This window comes from Mya arenaria, chromosome 3, assembly GCF_026914265.1.
Source record: "Mya arenaria isolate MELC-2E11 chromosome 3, ASM2691426v1".
Lineage (NCBI taxonomy): Eukaryota > Metazoa > Mollusca > Bivalvia > Myida > Myidae > Mya > Mya arenaria.
In genome coordinates this window covers 57758163-57778655 of record NC_069124.1, presented here as the reverse complement: position 1 = coordinate 57778655, position 20493 = coordinate 57758163, and the positions used below count along the sequence as shown (strand labels likewise).

Sequence of the window (20493 nt, the reverse complement as noted above, 5' to 3'; positions counted from 1 at the left end):
TCAATACTTGCAAGTATGAGATAGCAAGACTAAGTCCTACAGGCAAATTACAGTACACATTTAAAGAAATAAGAAGTAAGCATAAATGTTTTTCTCTACTTGTCTTTTCAGGACTACTTCCTTGTAAGGCCACAAGATATACACGTATTTTGACTTTTTACCCATGTACGCATAATTATTTGTCTTCATTACACACACTGTTTTATTACACTGTTTTTCGTTCATTAGCCAGTAGGTTAATCGAACATTTAAGTTGTTAACACCAGTACTATGTTTACTAAGCCTTGTCATTTTCTGCCACTTGGCAGTTAGGGTTTTCTGGAAATATAACATGTATTATACGTTACCCCTAACTTAAAAAAATACTCTTGCTATTTAAATATCTGTTAGAACTGATTGTTAAAAGTTAAAACAGTAACGTCTTGTCACATGTACATGATATCCACCACCTCTAAAACATTGGGAGAAAACAAACAAACGTTGCTTTACCTGATACTAAGTATAGGCCTGTATTTAATGGAACTGTATGGTACCATTACAGAAAATGTGACACGTTTTATTTATATACTTGATTTTCATCAGTATTACTTAAAATTATCATTATTTGAAAGAACTTGGCTTGTTTTTAAAATTAGTTTTCATCTTGACCCTAATTAGTTTCATTTGTTTTGATGTTACATGTTATGTTATGTAACATAATGTAATGCAATGTAAATACCCGGCATATGTTACAGTATTTTAAGGATTTGTGTTTTGTAGATTTTGTAGATTAAGCATAAGGCCCTTTCAGGTCTTTGGGATATACTTTTAATCAGATTGTGATACACATATCGTAATACATTGTAAATCATTTATGGCAATATAACATATTTCAGATTTCATTAAAAATGATGTAATTTTGAAGACTTGTCCTGACCACATTTTACTCCTTAGCAGGAAGAGCTAAGAATACAGAGAAATGCGGACAACTTGTGTGTTTCTTTAACTTTTAGGCGAAAGCTTTGAAAACTAGGAAAAGGTTCATTTGGATCAACCAGACAAGATTTTAAGTATATTCCGTGTAAGATAGGTTCATCCCAACCCGAGCGTAGGGTGTTTTGGGGAAACGAGGTTTACTGAGAAAACTTACCAAAAGAAATTGTTCAAAGCTGCTCGCCCCCTCTTTTTGAAAACAACTATTTTTTTTTCTACATTGACATGTTTCCACCTGTGATAATAACGTGATAACGAGTTGAGGTGGTCTTGGAGCCCTTCCGGTGTTTCACTCAATAATAAACAGTCGTCGGCGAACAATATTAGGAAAATGTTTATTTCGTCTACTGATAATCCAGAAAACACGTTATCTTGAAGTGAGACATTTTCACAGTATTTAACACATAATTTAACGTCAATATACATATCCCGCAATATTGCAAACATCTTGCCGTCGACTCCTTCTTTAATTAACTTGTACCACAATGATACTCTAGAGGCAGAATCGTATGCTTTTCGAAAGTCTACAAACGCAGCATATAACGGTTTCTTGTCAGTAAGACATCTTTCTATTAAGGCATGTAAAACAACAACAGCGTCACATGTTCCGTGCTTTTGCTTAAATCCAAACTTCTGAAAGTTTATCATTTGCATCAGCCCATTTTTTTAAACGCTCGTTTATAACAGTAGTGAATAACTTCGCAAGACAACTTATTAGAGTTACCCCCCTGTAATTATTGGGATCGTCAGCAGGTTGTTTCTTTAAGAGTGGAATAATAACTCCGATTGACCATTTTTTTGGGTACACACCGGTGTCAAAATTCTTCTCAAAGAGTTCTGCGAATGGATGCACCATAATGTCTACTGTCTCTAAAAAATACTCGTTTATCAAATTATCTATACCAGCTGCTTTGTTGCGTTTTAGTTTACTACACGCTTTCAGGGCTTCTCGAGTGTAATTTGATAGTCGAGTTCTACATATGACGGTTGGTCGATTCGTTCCCTTTCGTTAGATCCGCCCACAATTTCAGCTACATCCGGTTCATCGTTCGCCATTCCCTGCGAGAGTTGTTCAAATTGTTTAAAGATGTCCTTACTTTTTAATGTATCCGTATCTGTTTCAGCATTGTGCGGGCCTTTAAATATTTTCCAGAACTCGCGTGTTTTTTTTGTAACGCATTTCATTCATCGACCTAGCTCTATTCCTGTTAAATTGCCGTTTAACCTTTCCACAAGACAAGGTTTCCATGATGCTATCGACGACGGTCTTCGACAAGGGAGGTAATTGTGTGATGACAATAAAAAAGGAGTTCCATATGGGTACTTGCTTTGTCTTTGCCCGTGGTATAAGAATTTCCGGCATCGCCAAACTGTTCGATCTACTTGTCAGAGATGGGAGAAAAATGCATTTAATAGTTAAAGATTGTCAGAAATCTTGAAATCTTTTACATTTCTTACAAAAAATGACACTTTCAATCAAAGCAAATTTGTCCCTTTAGGTTACAGACTACTAATTGATGTTAATATGTATACATTTTTTATGAAAGAATGCATAACTGAAAACAATGCCATTTTCTAGCGTTTCTTATATATAACAACCATATATTTAATTTCATTTAAAAAATAAAGTCAGTGCATCCTGGGCCACATCCGGGCACTCTGCATTTAGTTATAACGTCACATCAGTCCTACTGCTATCTGCGGCTAATGGCCATTACACAACATCAAGTTCGAGAAAGATTAGACCGTTGACGGTATCATAGAGAGCAGAAACTACTTACAGTCGAGTCCCGTTCGCTCGAACTCCCAGGGACCATCGGAAATACATCGAGTCTCGGAAAATTCGAGCCAAGAGGAAATTGGTCCTTTCATCTAGTTCGAGCCAACGAAGAATTCGAGCAAAGCGTGCTCGAACCAACGGATTTCGGCTGTATATTGGAAAGGGTAATATTGACGGCGTATCAGTGTTTATTACAACAAAAAATCATGTTCACTCACACCTTTGGCAAAAAAGTTTGTTCAAAGGGGAAAAGTGTTTTAGTTTCGTCAAGACCGCTAACTGCTAATGTGACAACGGTTTTTGGATAATACATGTAGCTCTTGAGCTGTTTATTTGTTGCAGCACCGTCGTGATTAAAGGCCTAGTTTAAGCCTTCTATAAGTGACCCCCCAAAAAAACAACAACAAACAAACAAACAAACAAAAAAGCTCACACAAAAAAGCGTGTATTTGTACACAACCTCTGTTAATTGATATTAATCTTATTGCCTAATTGTCTCATCAGATCTCCAATCTTCGCGATTTTCGATATTTTATTATAAAAATGGACCCTAAATAGCCCTGAGCCAATAAACGAATACACAGGAAATTGGCCCCTACTGTGACACCAGTGCAATTAATAGGAGATGCACAGCAGGGGATTATCATGCCAGACATTCCTTAAACTAGGCCTTTAAGAATGGACCAAATTTGTACAATGTTCCATAACATTGCTAAAAAATAAGCAGATTTTCACGGTGTTTCCATAATATTGCTAATCCTTTATGCCATCACATACGATTACATTAAAACGTCAATAAAAAAAACATTCTTAAACGCACTGACGCGAAAATCAGTGGTCGGCCAAATTATTATTGACACTCCTTTTTAAAATCACTATAAACATATTATTTCATAATAAATGTCATAATAATGAACCTTTGAGGTTTACCATGATTAGGTGGTGTATCATGCAAAAGGCCCAAATTATTATTGATACTCCTTTTTAAAGTCACTATAAACACATTATTTCATAATAAATGTCATTATAATGAACCTTTAAGGTTTACCATGATTAGGTGGTGTATCATGCAAAAGGCCTGAATCTGTAACTGAAAGGCACGCTAACAAATTAAAGGTCTGTACCTCAAAAGGTCAAGGTCACCCATGGAGGTCAAAGGTTGAAATGGTCCTTGTCCGGGCTGTATCTTAACAATGCATTTTTGGTTTTAAAACAAACAAACTTGCCATGCAAAATACCCAGATCTGTACCTCAAAGGTCAAGTTCACGCTTAGGGGCCAAAGGTTGAAGTATATCTGTGTCAAAGGCTCTTTCGACGGGCTTGACATGACTACAGTTAGCGTCTTCTCATATAGGAAAAGTTAACATTATCATTTCTTCTGCTGAACATTTGAAAACAAGCTTGGGATGGGAAGGGGGCTTAACTGAAGCGTAATACCCGAAATAGCATGACTAGTAATTATGTTTACTTCTGTTTCTTATTTTTATAAATATGATTTAGAAGAATCCATCAGGTAAATACAAGACTTAACATATCAAGGTAATTGAAGAATCCATCAGGTAAATACAAGACTTAACATATCAAGGTAATTGAAGAATCCATCAGGTAAATACAAGACTTAACATATCAAGGTAATTGAAGAATCCATCAGGTAAATACAAGACTTAACATATCAAGGTAATTGAAGAATCCATCAGGTTAATACAAGACTTAACATATCAAGGTAATTGAAGAATCCATCAGGTTAATACAAGACTTAACATATCAAGGTAATTGAAGAATCCATCAGGTAAATACAAGACTTAACATATCAAGGTAATTGAAGAATACATCAGTTAAATACAAGACTTAACATATCAAGGTAATTGAAGAATACATCAGGTTAATACAAGACTTAACATATCAAGGTAATTGAAGAATCCATCAGGTAAATACAAGACTTAACATATCAAGGTAATTGAAGAATCCATCAGGTAAATACAAGACTTAACATATCAAGGTAATTGAAGAATCCATCAGGTAAATACAAGACTTAACATATCAAGGTAATTGAAGAATCCATCAGGTTAATACAAGACTTAACATATCAAGGTAATTGAAGAATCCATCAGGTTAATACAAGACTTAACATATCAAGGTAATTGAAGAATCCATCAGGTTAATACAAGACTTAACATATCAAGGTAATTGAAGAATCCATCAGGTTAATACAAGACTTAAAATATCAAGGTAATTGAAGAATCCATCAGGTTAATACAAGACTTAACATATCAAGGTAATTGAAGAATCCATCAGGTTAATACAAGACTTAACATATCAAGGTAATTGAAGAATCCATCAGGTTAATACAAGACTTAACATATCAAGGTAATTGAAGAATCCATCAGGTAAATACAAGACTTAACATATCAAGGTAATTGAATGCTGTTCGTGAAAAATTATTGATGACGGTAAAGGGCATTCAAACGTCATGTTGAAATGTAACATTATAGGATTATTTAAAATCAATGTGCACCAAATTAATATTACTTAGCTTAGTTGAATACCTTTTAAAGGCATGAATGTATCAAATTTGAAAGATCCTAGTCCTTTCAACATCCTTTGCAACACTTAATGACTTAATTCAATATTGATTTATTATTTTTATTTGTCAGATAAAAGGAGAGTTGAATGGCCTTGATGAACCCTTAATGAGTTGCTCCAACCTAATCTTCGTTGGAAAAGGCCGGCCAGCTTAATGGTCTATACAGAACAATAAGATATATCTACTCGCCTTTGTGCACAGTGCAACTATGTTTGCGGGATTATATTCAGAAATTCCATGCAAGTGGAATTATATTAATTACGATAAATAACAACAAGCTATTATATGATCTAAACATTATGGATTATCTTAAGAGGATATAGACGTTAATCGGGCGACCATCGTTCATGTGTTATTATATACTGGATAACGTTATGATGCCAATAATTAATGACTGAACTTATGAAACAGTAACAATTAGTATAATTTATAAACGTCAGTTTATAGTCAGTGTGTCTTTGAAAATGTCAAGAGCAAGGAGAACGGGATCTTTTATGGAAAGTAACAATTGTGGACGCCCTAAAATATTCAGCGAGAATAGTCTACCGACTATTACTGAAGTTTCCAGGACTCCAACGCCACAAAAGAATGCCAGCACGCAAAAAGGATCAACACTAAAACCGTCGCCAAGGACCACTGTCGACAAGGAGCGATTTATAAAATCGGTACCTGCGTCTAAAACACGTAAAACGGGCGCGAATGAAAACTCCGTGAAAATCGCATCCAAACGTCAAGAAGATGTTTTGAATCAACTAATGACGTTTCCCGTGCGCAGAGGATCACTTCCGGACATACTACCATCGTTGGCGGATACTCCCTTCCGACGACCTGGTGCTCAGAGCCGTGGTTCCGTCATAGGAATGTTACAATCAGGTGGTTTAGGCGAGAAACACAAAATGAAGACAAAGACATTTGTGGATTTATCAGTATCTGAAAAATATGAAAAAAGTAATCGTAAACGAAGAGCATCGATTGCAGCCTTTAGTCTGGCACAACGGCTATCTTTCGGAACGATTGGAAGTAAAATATCAGCAGTGTCGAAGGCGAAAAATGCATTTACGAAACTGAAGATTCGAGCAATGGGTAAAAATAAAGAAGGCGACATTGATGATAATTCGTTTGAAATTAAAGAACTGCCTGAAAAGCCTAGGTTTGCCTCAACGCTGTCGGCGGAGGCACAATACGCCATGATGAAGGGCTATGAGGACGTCGTTTACTCAAACATTTGTTCGCAATATCCGGAGTATCGCCCCGTCCTTCGGCGAAACAAGACTCCACATACGGGAATCAAGGTAAAAGTCCAAGGCTACCCGAATGGTGAATATTCAATTAACGAAGTAAAAAACAAAGATGTGTCAAATCTAGATTCTTTTGATGAATCTGCAGAGAAAGTTGATGTACCAGCTGACGTGTCTACGCCAACTTATGATTCTAGGCCCGGATGCCTAACCTCACCGCGTATAAGTGAGAGCAACGCCAGCCCGCGGTCACCACCGCTCAAGAAAGGAAATGCTATATCCAGCATCCATGACCATCCTGCGCGGGTGATGACCTACAGATACCAGAGTGCCATGGACATTTTGGACACGCTCAGAGAGCGGCAAGGCCTTTATCGGCTCTCTCCACGCAAAACAAGTACCACCATTGTGTCACCCGTCAAGGAGTATAACTCGTGGAGTAACGTTTGGAGTCACGAGTTTGAGCACGATAAATGTTCAAACAGCGTGGCAAAAGTTTAGCACCAGCTTAAAAAGATACATGTCTGTTTTGTACATATGTTTACCGTTCCATATGCCATTTTTATCAGCTTTTGTTCAAATTATGGTTTTCAATATGTTGTCAATAATTTGAAACTGAACGTACAGACAGTCAGCTGCTGTGTATTTTCGGAAGACCTTCATTTTCCTGTTCCTCTTCCCGCCTTTAATATGTAATGTAAAACTGTATAGAGATAAAAAGGATTCATTATATTAAATATTTAAATTAAATGCGTTTTTCTTTTAAAATTGACTACTAGTATGACATTTACCCATAAAAGCCCTTCGAGGCGGAACAGTACCCATACAGTGTGTGTATACCACGTGATAAATTGCGTCATAAATGCTACGTCGGAAGGCAATATTTTGCTTCGAATAAAACCTTCAAACAAATATAACTTCAATATTCCTTCACCATTTTAAATGAAACATAGCGCTGTCTACGCCGCTTACGGAGCCCCGCATTCGTCCTTTTACCAGAGTTTGATTGAGAGTTTAGTTTCTTAAAACACTTCGAAAAACCTTTTCACAATACGGCCGTCTGACGGAGCACTGTCAAAACAGTACTTTGGAAACAGGTTTGTCGAAGTGTTTGATGCAACTAATCGCCTTATCAATCTTCGGTAATAAAATGAAGACCGGGCACTTTAAGCGGCATAGACTGCCCTTTTTAAATGGTGTAACTATCTTTTATTTAAGTCTTAATTTTAGGCAAAATGTTGCCTTCCGATGTAGCAGATATGACGTAATTTATCACGTCGTATACACACACTGACATATATGTGTATTCAGAACAGTAAGCAACCACAACTCAATGACCTAAACTCCAGAGAGGTTGTGGACATTTAAATGGTCATTAAACCCACTAGAGTGACCGAAGCGATGCATGTAAGGTATAAGCTACCATAGCTTCCTTCTCAATTCTGTCAAATTATTTTGTTTTGTGCATATTTCATTTGTCCATCTTTCATGTATTATTACCTCCGTCAACCATCTAATATTGAATATGCTATAACTTTGTGTATCATTATAATGTTATTTTGAAATAAATACTGTTTAAACCAACCCCACTAGTATCTGCTACGTATGGCCATAACACAACATCGGTAAATTCACGGTTAACATTAAGTGCAGGAACTGCTTTTCTAGCACACCGGATAGGCATTTCCGGTAAATTCAGCCGTGCTGGAAAACTCCATCTGGCATCCCCCCATGCCAGATGAGTCACGCGCTGTGACGTAATACTTTTCATTTTTATTTTACACTCTATGTGACCATAATTATGAAATTTCAATAGATGAGTTCCATAAACATTAACTTAACAAAAATATACATTCAAAACAAAACAAAATAACCCTTAAAAGACGTCATACTGCAGTGAATAAAAATTACTGCGCGTCATGACGTCAGTAAACATCATCGCACGCGCTTTTTCGTGAAAATACAAAAATGCGCTTTTCTATGCCTTTAAAAAAAATGTAATTAAGGTGTGCTAGAAAAAAGATCAATCATGTTTTTCCGTTCCGGATAGAAAAATCCGACCCTCGACATGCCTCGTTACCTGGCAACGCAGGTGCCCTCGGGTCGGATTTTTCTATCTGGAACGGAAACACATGACAGATAGTATTAATATTGAAAATTTAATATCGACGACGTAACGGTGTTCATAACAAAAAGTTTGGCGCATACATTTTTAAAAAGAATTATAGAATTGCTAAAAGGGAGAAAAAAAATCTTTCAGACAATTGACTGCTAATTTGTGCTAATTTGACACGGGGGGGGGGGTATTCAAGGGTCATAATTTAATTGAATAAATTTAATTTAATAAACTGAACTCCTTAGAGTAAACTGATGTTGTAAAGTCTATTCCAGGGTTGGCCATAGGCGGATTAAATTATTTTTATGTAGTATCGGCGATTTTGGACAACACTTGAGTTATTGATATTTTGAGGCATCGTCGGGAATTTTTTATATCATTTATAAAGACAAAACAGGTGTCATAAAGTTTACCGAACAGTATTTATAATATCGCCCAGCCTTTATGCCATCACATAAATGCTTACATTGCAAAGTCAATATTATAAAAAACACTGTCGCGAAAATTAGTCTGGGACCAAATATTGACCTTAAATTAAATCTTAAAACTTGCCAAACAGGCGCCCGCCGTACTTATATATAAAATATTATTCAAAGGCCAACACCTTTTGTCGCAGTTTGAAACAAGAATAATTTAGGGACATGAAGTTTATCAAGATACTACCAAAAAAAGTGTCTGGTACGTTTAATAATACATTCGTAGATTTAAGTCCTTTATTTTCTTATTATTTGTTCATCCAGATTTTACACCACTTAGGCTCCATGGCAATAAAGTAGGGTTATCCGGGAGGTTGTTCTTAGTTTGACTCGAGTGTATGTTTTACAAAAAAAAATGACAGGGCGCTAGCCGTGTAAAATTAAAACCGGCAAAAAACACACGAAAGTCGAATAACACATTCCGGATCAAAACGCAGTACTAATAATTTTTATTATTATAAACAGAAGAATAATTATATAAAAAAAAAATAATCATGAAAATAAAAATAATAATAAAAGCTTTATTTACCGAAAGTTACATATTTAGACATATGAAAACATACATGTATTCTAATTTTTATATGGCCTTTAAAGTCAAGAAACAAAAGCAAAAGCATTATTCCTAGAAAATGAGTCACCTGTCAATGTTAAAACTAGAATGATATATTTACATATTTATAGAAGGCTATTGAACATTCTGTTAATAAATGCATTCATACTTAAACATCCACTGACAGACACTCAAAGGACATGGCCATAAATTTAAGTGAAACTCTTATTCAAAATCAATACATACTTATGTATAACAAACATCAATTTTGACTGATAAACCTTTAACTTCTTACTAAATAATGCATTGATAAAAAATATTCAATACTGATTACAAGATTGTAACCGTGTATTTAAAAGCAGAAAGCGCAAAAATATTAAATAATTGGTGAATGCTAAAAGATTTAATGTGATTTACTATAGTCTCATAAAGTAGAAATACCGTGTTTTATGCTCATTTCTTTCAAATTAAATTCGATATCCTTCATAAGAACCATTATTTTAGACATTTATTTATCCGTTTTATTTAACACGTTTAATAATATTGTTTTAATATTTAAAAAAAATATTAAAACAATATTATTAAACGTGTTAAATCTTATTTGGGAGTAAGAGTGCATCTTTAAACGTATAAGTATGTTAAAGAAAATGTAAAGTAACGAATATGCTCTATGCCTGTTAGTTTTTGTCATGAAGAGTTATTTTAGTTCCTTCGCGACTATGGCAACCAGAGTTCTGCATGAAATTCATTTTAAAGAAAGGCACCACCCAAGGACCATTCAAATATCATCAAAATGGCGAAGACGTTTCGGAGGGGATGTCGTACAAAGCAATGTTGGCGGCACATTGAACGAACGACGGACTAGATTTATGCAATACAAATGTTCATAACAATAGACATAACACAACAACCAACTCGACTATTATTAATAATAATAATAATAATAATAATAATAATAATAATAATAATAATAATTGCAACATTACAAAACAGTACAAAATCCTTTCAATATATTCATTGACGTATTTATTTGAATTCACGATTCAAAGAAAATATAATCAAAATTAAAAAATGATAGAAAAACAAAATAGTGATCAATTTGAGATAATATGAAATTCTTAAAAGAAAAAAAAAGTATATTAATGTTAAATGTCCCTCCAGGGGTTCCGTATATGTTTCACACTTATCTTGGAGCAACGTTAAACATTCTGTATTTTTTTAGTGTTTTTTTCTGACACTTGTAGTTCCTGGACATTAATAAGAACTACATGATTTCATTACAGTAATTCATTAAAAGCGATCATCACTTCCCGCTCAGCATTTAACCTAAAGCAGAAGTGCTCGTTTAAAAATCACTTGGTAAAATTTTGTGTGAAATTGGATTTATCGAAAACCGTTTAATATTTGTAACGCGGTTTCATGTTCTTGAAGACAAATGCGGGTAGGTGGTTCCATCACGTGATCATTTCAGGTGTATTAACCAATGGGAGATCTTAATATGTATATAAGTATACATGTATAAATTTTTTTATATTTCATCATCTGTGCCATAATGATTTACGACATCGGAACAAAAATGGACAGACAAGATAAACTCTATTCCCAGAAGCCTATAATATGATAGATGTATGTTTTGAAAAAAAATCAGGAAAATACAAAACTTTATATATCAAGGAATTTCACTTTTCGTCAAAAGAATACGGATGACGGCTAAAGCCTTAAGGGGTGGGGGGGGGCACAAATTTTGAAATATTACATTATAATATAATCCAAACGTTATGGGCATTCATCTACGATATATCCCAGCCCTTTCAAATACATTGGCAGTTCTTAAGATCACTGAAAATCAATAAAAAATTATAGTATAGATCTGTTCTATCAAAGGATGGTTGAATGACATTGATAAACCCTGAATGAATTGCTTCACCCAAATCTTCTGAGTTAGAAAAGGCCGATTAGATGAAAGGTACAGATCAATAAGATATGCATACTCGTTAATGTGTACAGTGCAACTACTTTTGCGGGATTATCTTTAGAAACTACAGGCAAGTGGATTTATAGACTTAATTACAACTAACAATAAGCTATGATGGGATCTTTATGATATTTAAGTTTATGTGCGGTTTTTTTTATTAAATCATAACTTATTTGTTATTTTTATATATATCTGTACACATCATAGATTATCTTCAGAGGATATATACTTTAATCAGACAACCGCCTTTCAAGTATAATTGTAGACTTAATAAGCTTTGATGCCAATTATCCCTTAACGACTAAACTAATGAAGCAATTACAATTTATTGCGTGTTACAGCCGACAGTAAACAGTCAGTGTGCTTTTGAAGATGTCAAGAGCAGGGCGACCGGGGCCTTTTTTGGAAAGTAACAAGCGCCGGCGTCCTACAGTATTTAGCGAGAATAGTCTACCGACTATTAATGAAGTTTCCAGGACGCCAACGCCATCCAAGGATGCTGTCACGCACAAAGGTTCAGCGGCAGATTCAAAAACGTCACCAAAGACCACTGCCATCAAGGATCGATTAATAAAATCCGTTACAGCGTTTAAAGTAAACAAACGCCAAACAGGTGCGAATAAAATAAATGGGAAAACCTCATCCAAGCGTCAAAAAGATGTTTTGACCCAGCCCGTGCGCAGGGGATCACTTCCGGAGATACTACCGTCGTCTTCGTACAATCCCTTTCGGCGACCTGGCGATCTGCGCCGTAGTTCCGTAACAGGAACGTTACAATTAAGTGGATTGAAAGATAAACAAAAGACAAAGAAATTAGTTGATTTATCAATATCTGAAAAATACGAAAAAGGTCAGCTTAATAGGAGAGCTTCGATTGCGGCTATTAGTTTGGCCCGCCGGACATCTTTTGGAACGATTGGAAGTAAAATAACAGCAATGCTGAAGACGAAAAATGCCTTTACGAAGCTCAAGATTCGAGCAATGGATAGAAATAAAGAAGGCGACATTGATGATGACTCCTTTGAGATTAAAGAACTTCCTGAAAAGCCTAGGTTTGCCTCAACGCTGTCGGTGGAGGCACAATACGCCATGATGAAGGGCTATGAGGACGTCGTTTACTCTAACATTTGTTCGCAATATCCGGAGTATCGCCCCGTCCTTCGGCGAAACAAGACTCCACATACGGGTATAAAGGTGAAAATTCAAGACTACCCGGGTGATGAAAATCCAATAAACGAAGATAAAAACAAAGATATGTCAAATCTAGATTATTATGACGGATCTACACAGAAGGTAGATACACCAGCTTATACGTCGACGCCAACGGATGTTTCTAGGCCTGCATACCTAACCTCACCGCGTATGAGTGAGCGCAACGCCAGCCTGCGGTCACCACAGTCCAAGAAAAGAAATGCTGTATCCAGCGCTCATGACCATCCTGCGAGGGTGATGACCTACAGATACCAGAGTGCTATGGACATTTTGGACACGCTCAGGGAGCGGCAAGGCCTTTACCGGCTCTCCCCACGCAAAACAAGTACCACCATAGTTTCACCCGTCAAGGAGTATAACTCGTGGAGTAACGTTTGGAGTCACGAGTTTGAGCACGATAAGAGTTCAAACAGCGTGGCGAAAGTTTAACACCTTTTTTTAGGATGATACATGCTTATTTTTGTGCAAATGTTTTAATAAGCCATATCTTGTCACATACTGTTCAAATTATTGTTTTCATTATCTTCTGAACAATTTAAAGCTGAACGTACCGACATACAATCGTGGTACACTTTTTGTAAAATTCAGTTTTCCACTTTCTGTACCCGCCTGTAATTACATTTTGTACATGTAATGTAAAAATGTGATGAAAATAAAGATGATTTTTAGTATTAAATATTTAAACAAAACGCGTTTTTCTTTTAAAATTCGCTATTGCTTTCACCGACAAACGCGCTACAAGGTGGAACATCATACATACAAGAGAATTCAGGACGGAAAAACAACCCAATGAGCTTACCACTCCAGAGAGATTATGGTGACTTAAATGATCACCATGGGTTAGCCAACTAGTATCCGCGACCAATAGCCAGTACACAACTTTAAAGAATGTAAAGGATTGGGCACTTCACAATAACATAGAGTTCAGAAACTGCTTATATTGTTAAGGGTAATATTGACGGCGTAACGGTTTACATTAGAAAATAAAACATGTTCATGCATTTTTCATCAACGTTTGTTAATAGGAATGAGAGGGGAAAAGTATTATAGTTCCTTTCAGACTGCTGACTGCTAATTTGACAAGGGATTTTCCGTTCTGGGGTCATAACTCAAGGTATACATTGATTCGACAGGTTATTGAACCCCCAGTGTATGTACAGAGTCTATACCAGGGCAGGTCATAAGCGGATTAAATCATGTGATATAATATTAACTCTCGGGCTGTTGATTTGTTTAGGCACCGTCGAGATTAAGGATGAAGCAATTTCGTACAACGTTTTATATCATTACAAGAAACAAAGCATATTGTTCACTGTGTTCCTAAAGTTTTCCAAAAGATTATAATATGGCTAAACTTTAAATTTATGTTATTATTTTAACCTTTACATTGCCCAAAAACGGCATTATAAAACATCAACGCAAAAATCAGTGGTGGACTTAATATTGAATTAAATATTCAGACTTGCCATAAGGCGTTTTCCTTATAGATAATCTACTTTTTTAATTTGCTTACTCAAATGCGAACATTTTTTATGCCGAATAAAACTATATTGAGGCACCTGACGTATATAAACATACCATCACACTTTTAGAAAATACCTTTGCATATTTCAGTTCATTAATTTGTTATCTTATGTCGATCTGGGAAATAAACACCGTTCAGGCTCAATGCAAATATATAATATGGTTATCCAGGAGGTTTCAATTCGGCTCGAGTGGTTTTTATCAGATTAGGATTTGACGAGGTTCTAGCCAAGTAAAATCACAATCTGCAGACACACCATAGAAAGTTGAAGACGACATTCCGAATCAAAATCCAACACCAATTACTTTTTTTAATTATAAACACAACTGGTTAAATTCACTTAAAAGACACATGATTTCATAATAAATGTCACTTCAATGACAAACTTTTTTATTCAATGACGCCATTTTAGCATCGCTTAATGAAACTTGTTATGACGTGACGTCAGCAAAGTTGAATGCAGCCGTATTACACTAAATGGAATTCGGACTAGCGTATTTCATGATGGATATATAAGTTGTTAAAACATTTTGTATGTTACATGTTTTGTAATATTTTGAAACAAACGCAGAAATCTCAAGCTGTTCAGAATCTCAACAACTTCCGGCCATCTACGGCAAGCTTCCTGTTTGATAATGGCCAAGGTGTTCCGATTGTGTCAAACCCTGTCACAACACGAATGCCATTCCGATGCCTATAGACCAACGTCACACATCCGACCAACGGAAAACCGACTTACAGCTAAAAGCGGCATGATCTTAGTTTATATAAACAGCCGCTTCAGTGTCTTTGACGATTTTTGTTTTGGCGACTCTATGGAACTCTTGGGAACAAAATGAATATCCAGATTTTCAAAAAAGTTCCCCTATACGCGCATGTGGCTAGTATGAGCTGAGCTCTCTGATCAGCCATAGAACTTGCATAGGCTTTACAAAATTCATACGACTCTCATTTCGCAATGCATTAACATCCTTAACAGCAACAATTCATTAATATGAATATATTTTTGACATTTGAACATTAATGTTCCCGCTGCGCATTTTGTTTTTGAATATGTATAATGGGGTAAGCTGCTTCTGCCAGCTACTTGTTTTAAAATGACAGAGTAATATGGGATTCCAAAGTGGTTTAGCATCCATGCCCTTGAATGCAAATGCCTGTAGACGCCTTTATTACTTAACCATTTCAAGTTTATTGGCCAATGGTAATAAATAATCGAGAATATCGTCTTGTTATGTATATGTATATAAAAAGACTTCGCCACCTCTACCCCCTATGATTTACGATATCGGAACAAAAATGACAAACACTATTCCCAGAACTACGATATACCATGTTTATAAGATACAATAACATAGACGTTGCGTACGTTGTTGGCGTACATCGGGATTTTGTTATTTTTTTACACTTCAATGATTCATGAAATTTGTTATAGAAATACGATTGTTTATATTCTTTTATTACAAGAAAGGCAAAACCATCGCCATATTAGTAAATGCGATTGCATGTATGTTAATTAATAAATATAAATGTAATTCCACTTATAACCATAGAAAACATAACAGAAACGTCAAGTAATATGTAACACAATTTACCAGTGCGCATTATTGAACGGCTTGGAAAATTAATAAAATTATTTATTTTCCGCCAAAAAATAAGACTCGGTGACGTAACGTCAACTAAATATGACGTAATTTAAAGCATACCCAGTTCAAGACTTCCGGTTAAAAACGGCAAGCGAAAGACATATCAAGTTGAAAAAGTAAGATTTTATTTTTTTCCCGCGACCAGATTTGTTAAAACTTCTGTATTTTGTTTATCTATAGTATGTTTTCTATAATATTTATGTCTGCAAAAAAGTACATTCATTCTACCTTTTAATTAGTAAGTGTTTGTTCTTTTTTGACTTTGATTTTAGCGTTTGATATATGTATACTTTAATCTAGCCGCGATGTCACACGTGTCAATAAATGCAAAAAAAAAATTTAACGAAGTTGTTACGTGCCGAAATAATTAAAGAAATATGCATTTGTTTATAAAGCTGCAACTACAGTCTAAAAGTACATAAAATTGTCTACAGATTTGTGTGCATTTGTCTTAAGTTGAATATAAACTGAATTTAACACAAGAAAATTGCAAAATCTAGCCACGATGTAACAGCCTTGAAATTAATGTAATGTCGACGTTACTGTACGTTTGAAAACTAAATAACGTTTACGTATTACGATTATATCCGAACATTGCAATATAATTATTATTCAATCATAACTTATTTGATTAAAATGAAATTCAAATGAATAATGTATAAATACTTTATTCTCCACTATTTAGATGAAGTTTGAAACTGGAGCAGAAAAAATAGCCTACTAAAAAAACGTAACAGAGAATATCAAGCGAAATACAAGGCTAAAAGCAACGTTAGGTCCGACACCACATACACATTTAAAAACAGAATGGAAAAATGCAGACTGCTTAAGAAAATCAAAGATGTAGTTCCAGGAACACTGACAGCACAAAGAAAGATTTTCAATGAATTAGTGAAAGAGAACACTCCGCATACAGAAAATGGGCTTAGTGAAATTATTGTAACAAATGTTAAAAGTATGGTGACAAATTTGAAAAAAAAGAGAAGTGACGAAGCAAGAGCTGCGATAAATATTCTTACAGCAAGTGTAAGCGGTGAAAACTTAATAGAATCCAAGTATCAAGTTCACACTGCAAGGAAACTAGGGCTAAGAAGATGGAGGGTTACTGGCGGATACAAGAAAAGAACAGTATACTTGACATCCGAAAAGGCATGTTATACAGCAACCAGCAGGAAAGCCAGAAGTGATAAGCTTACTGACGCAACGAAACATATCATCTATGATGCATGGCTATCTCCAAACAACTCACGGCCGACCGGAAATAAGGCGGATGTAAAGCGTCTAAGAACCGGATATAAGACTTACTTATCTCACTCTCTTTACATAATGGAAAAAAAACGCAATCTGAAATTTATGAAGATTTCAAAATGACACACAGCAACATCAAAATAAGTCAACGATGTTTTGAACGATTTAGGCCATTTTTTGTTCAACCACTACGCCCAAAGGACCGGAACACGTGCTGCTGTCGAAAGCACGTAGAGGCCATACTTCTTTTCAGGAAATGCATGGAGTACAACAGAAAAAATGACCGCACTCACCTATCATACGAGCACCTCACAGACGTGGTAGAGACAACGATGTGTCCGAAACTGGCCAACTCTAAGTACAACCGTATAGAATGTATTCGGCGCACCTGTCCAAACTGTGGTGTACACAAATCACCACTATTTTCAGAGTCGGTTCCAGATACTCAATCTGTGTTATAAGTAATAAAAACAATCAGTCTTTACATGTAAACAAATGTTACACACCCGACCCAGTGGACCTATAAGTCATCTTACAAACGTAAATGATTGTCCAAACACCAAGGTCAAGTATTGTTAATTTGTTACTATAAATAATCTAGGCAATCAGTATACATTAAATGACATGATAAAATATGCATGTGGTAACATTGACATCAGAAAATAAGGTTCAATAGGAATATAACAAATTTCTTCTTAATAAGTAAATCATAGTGATATGTTTGTCGATCTCTCTGGGATGAAAATGCATCAGCGAAAATAAATTATCCGATAATGATTTAGAATATTAGTACTGTTAGGCAAATTATTTCTAATGTTTGTATATGTCTTACACAATAAAAAAATGTGTATCTCGTTCCTCTTGGGTACTATTGCAAAGCCGACAAAGTCTGTTTTAATGGGGTTCTCCAATAAAGCGATCTGTTTCAATACGAATGGGTAAAACTCCAAAATAGAGTTGGCATAACAATGCACGTTTATGCTTTCTTAAATTGAGAGATAAATAAAAAAAATAAGTGGCAATGAACAGTCTATTTGTACGTAGACTTCTAACGTCGTGCAATTCATGTAACCACCGTTCACTAAAATGAGTCTCTTATCATATCACTTTCACGTGACAAATCAACACAACACTTTGAATATAACTGCTGCTCAAGATTTAGGTTCACACCTAGGTCGAGTTCATTTACTTCCTTTACGAAGTCGTTGACGAGTATTTCCCAGGGTGTCGACGACAGAGTGCATCCCTGCTTGAGACCAAAAGTAAAATCAGACCAGTATGTGGTGTAACTATGAGGACGTAAATGTGTTATCATATGGGGAAATTAAGTACGTTCGTCCTTATTAGTGTTTGACATAATCTGTATTATGGATTAACTTAAGAGGCTATAGACGTTAATCTGACGACCACGGTTCAAGTGCAATTTGAGACTTGGGATTAATTATGAACTTGATCAGCTGTGTTGGAAATTATATCTGAACGAATTAAGCAGTTACGATTTATTGCGTTTTAAAACCGTCAGTTACAACAGTCAGATGAAGATGTCAAGCGCAGGGCGACCGGGGCCTCTGCTGGAAAGTAGCCCTACATTATTCAGCGACAATAGTCTAGTCTTTTGAAAAAGTTAAGAACAGGGGGACAGGGGTGTGTAAAGTAGCCCTACATTATTCAGCGACAAAAGTCTAGTCTTTTGAAGATGTCAAGCGCAGGGCGACCGGGGTCTCTTCTGGAAAGTAGCCCTACATTATTCAGCGACAATAGTCTAGTCTTTTGAAGATGTCAAGAGCAGGGCGACCGGGGTCTCTCCTGGAAAGTAGCCCTACATTATTTAGCGAGAATAGTTTTCTCTTTTGAAGATATCAAGAGCAGGGCGACCGGGGTCTTTTATGGAAAGTAGCCCTCCGTTATTCAGCGAGAATAGTCTTCTCTTTTGAAGATGTCAAGAGCAGGGCGACCGGGGTCTTTTATGGAAAGTAGCCATCCGTTATTCAGCGAGTATAGTCTACTCTTTTGAAGATGTCAAGCGCAGGGCGACCAGGGTCTCTTCTGGAAAGAAGTCCTTCGTTATTTAGCAATTAAATGGCCATTAACGGTTACCGGCAACTAGTTTGTTAAAATGGAAAAAAGGTGTTCTAGTTGACTACTTATTTTACAGGAATGTGTCCACTATATGTTGTCATGGATTGAACAAGTATTTGAACTCTTCAGAGTACTTATGTTCTTGTACTGTCTATTCATGGGCAGGTCACATGACCGGATAAAATCATGTGATATAATGTTAACAATTTTTGGACAATAACTCTTGGGCTAATGATTTGTTTAGGCACCGTCGGGAATAAGAAAGAAGCAATTTTGTACAACGTGTTACATCATTACACAATACAAAGTAGTTTGTTCACGGTGATTTTAAAGTTTACTTAACCGAATTTATAATATTGCTCAACCCTCATGCTATTTTATTAACGTTTACATTACCAAAACGGTATTATAAAAACAAAGACCTACGCTAAAATCAGTGGTGGGCCAAATTGTGGCGCCGTCAAGATTATGAGTGAAGCAATTCTGTACAACGTATTATATCATTCCTTAATTTGATAAAGCACTTAACACGATGTTCTCAACATTTCCAAAATGAATTTACAATAGTGCTCATCTTTCACGGCACTATATTAAGGATTCCATTTCAAAGTCGATTATATAAAAAATACACCGACGCAAAATCAATGTTTGACTAAATATTGACAATAATCCTTACACTTGTCATAAATGGATGTCCTGACATTTTTTTTATATTTTGTATTTAAATGTCAACCATTTTCGCGCCGTAGGAAACTTACATCATGAACCCGAGTTTAAAATAGATGTGTAACCAGCCATCGGATCGTATGGACAGTTGTATTTGCAAAATAAAATGCTGAATCTGGTTTGGAATTAGTTAATATAGTATAATGTTACTGCTGTTCGCAGATGACATGGCTATTGTATGTAAAATACACACTTAATTACAAGATCACTTAGACGGATTTTACGAGTATTGTAATACATGGGAATCTAAAAGTAAATACTTTAAAATACCATTGAAACTAAAATGCGATGCATTATTAACCACTGAGCGTTGGACCTACAATGGAAACGTTATCGATTAATAATTTTGACTATCTTGGAACTGT

The 20493-nt window shown here is 35.6% G+C and overlaps 1 protein-coding gene across 2 annotated transcripts; it reads left to right on the top strand.

Annotated features, from left to right (window-relative positions):
- Nucleotides 1-11141: 11141 nt before the first annotated feature.
- LOC128229123 (uncharacterized) lies at nucleotides 11142-13587 on the top strand. Of its 2 annotated transcripts, none has more exons than XM_052940813.1 (2): nucleotides 11142-11158; nucleotides 12034-13587. In XM_052940813.1, the coding sequence occupies exon 2, from the start codon at nucleotides 12065-12067 to the stop codon at nucleotides 13331-13333; it is 1269 nt and encodes a 422-aa protein (XP_052796773.1). In that variant the 5' UTR covers nucleotides 11142-11158; nucleotides 12034-12064; the 3' UTR covers nucleotides 13334-13587. The 2 variants fall into 2 exon arrangements, with proteins under 2 accessions (XP_052796773.1, XP_052796772.1); XM_052940812.1 differs by lacking the exon at nucleotides 11142-11158 and adding an exon at nucleotides 11654-11762.
- The last annotated feature ends 6906 nt before the right edge of the window (nucleotides 13588-20493 follow it).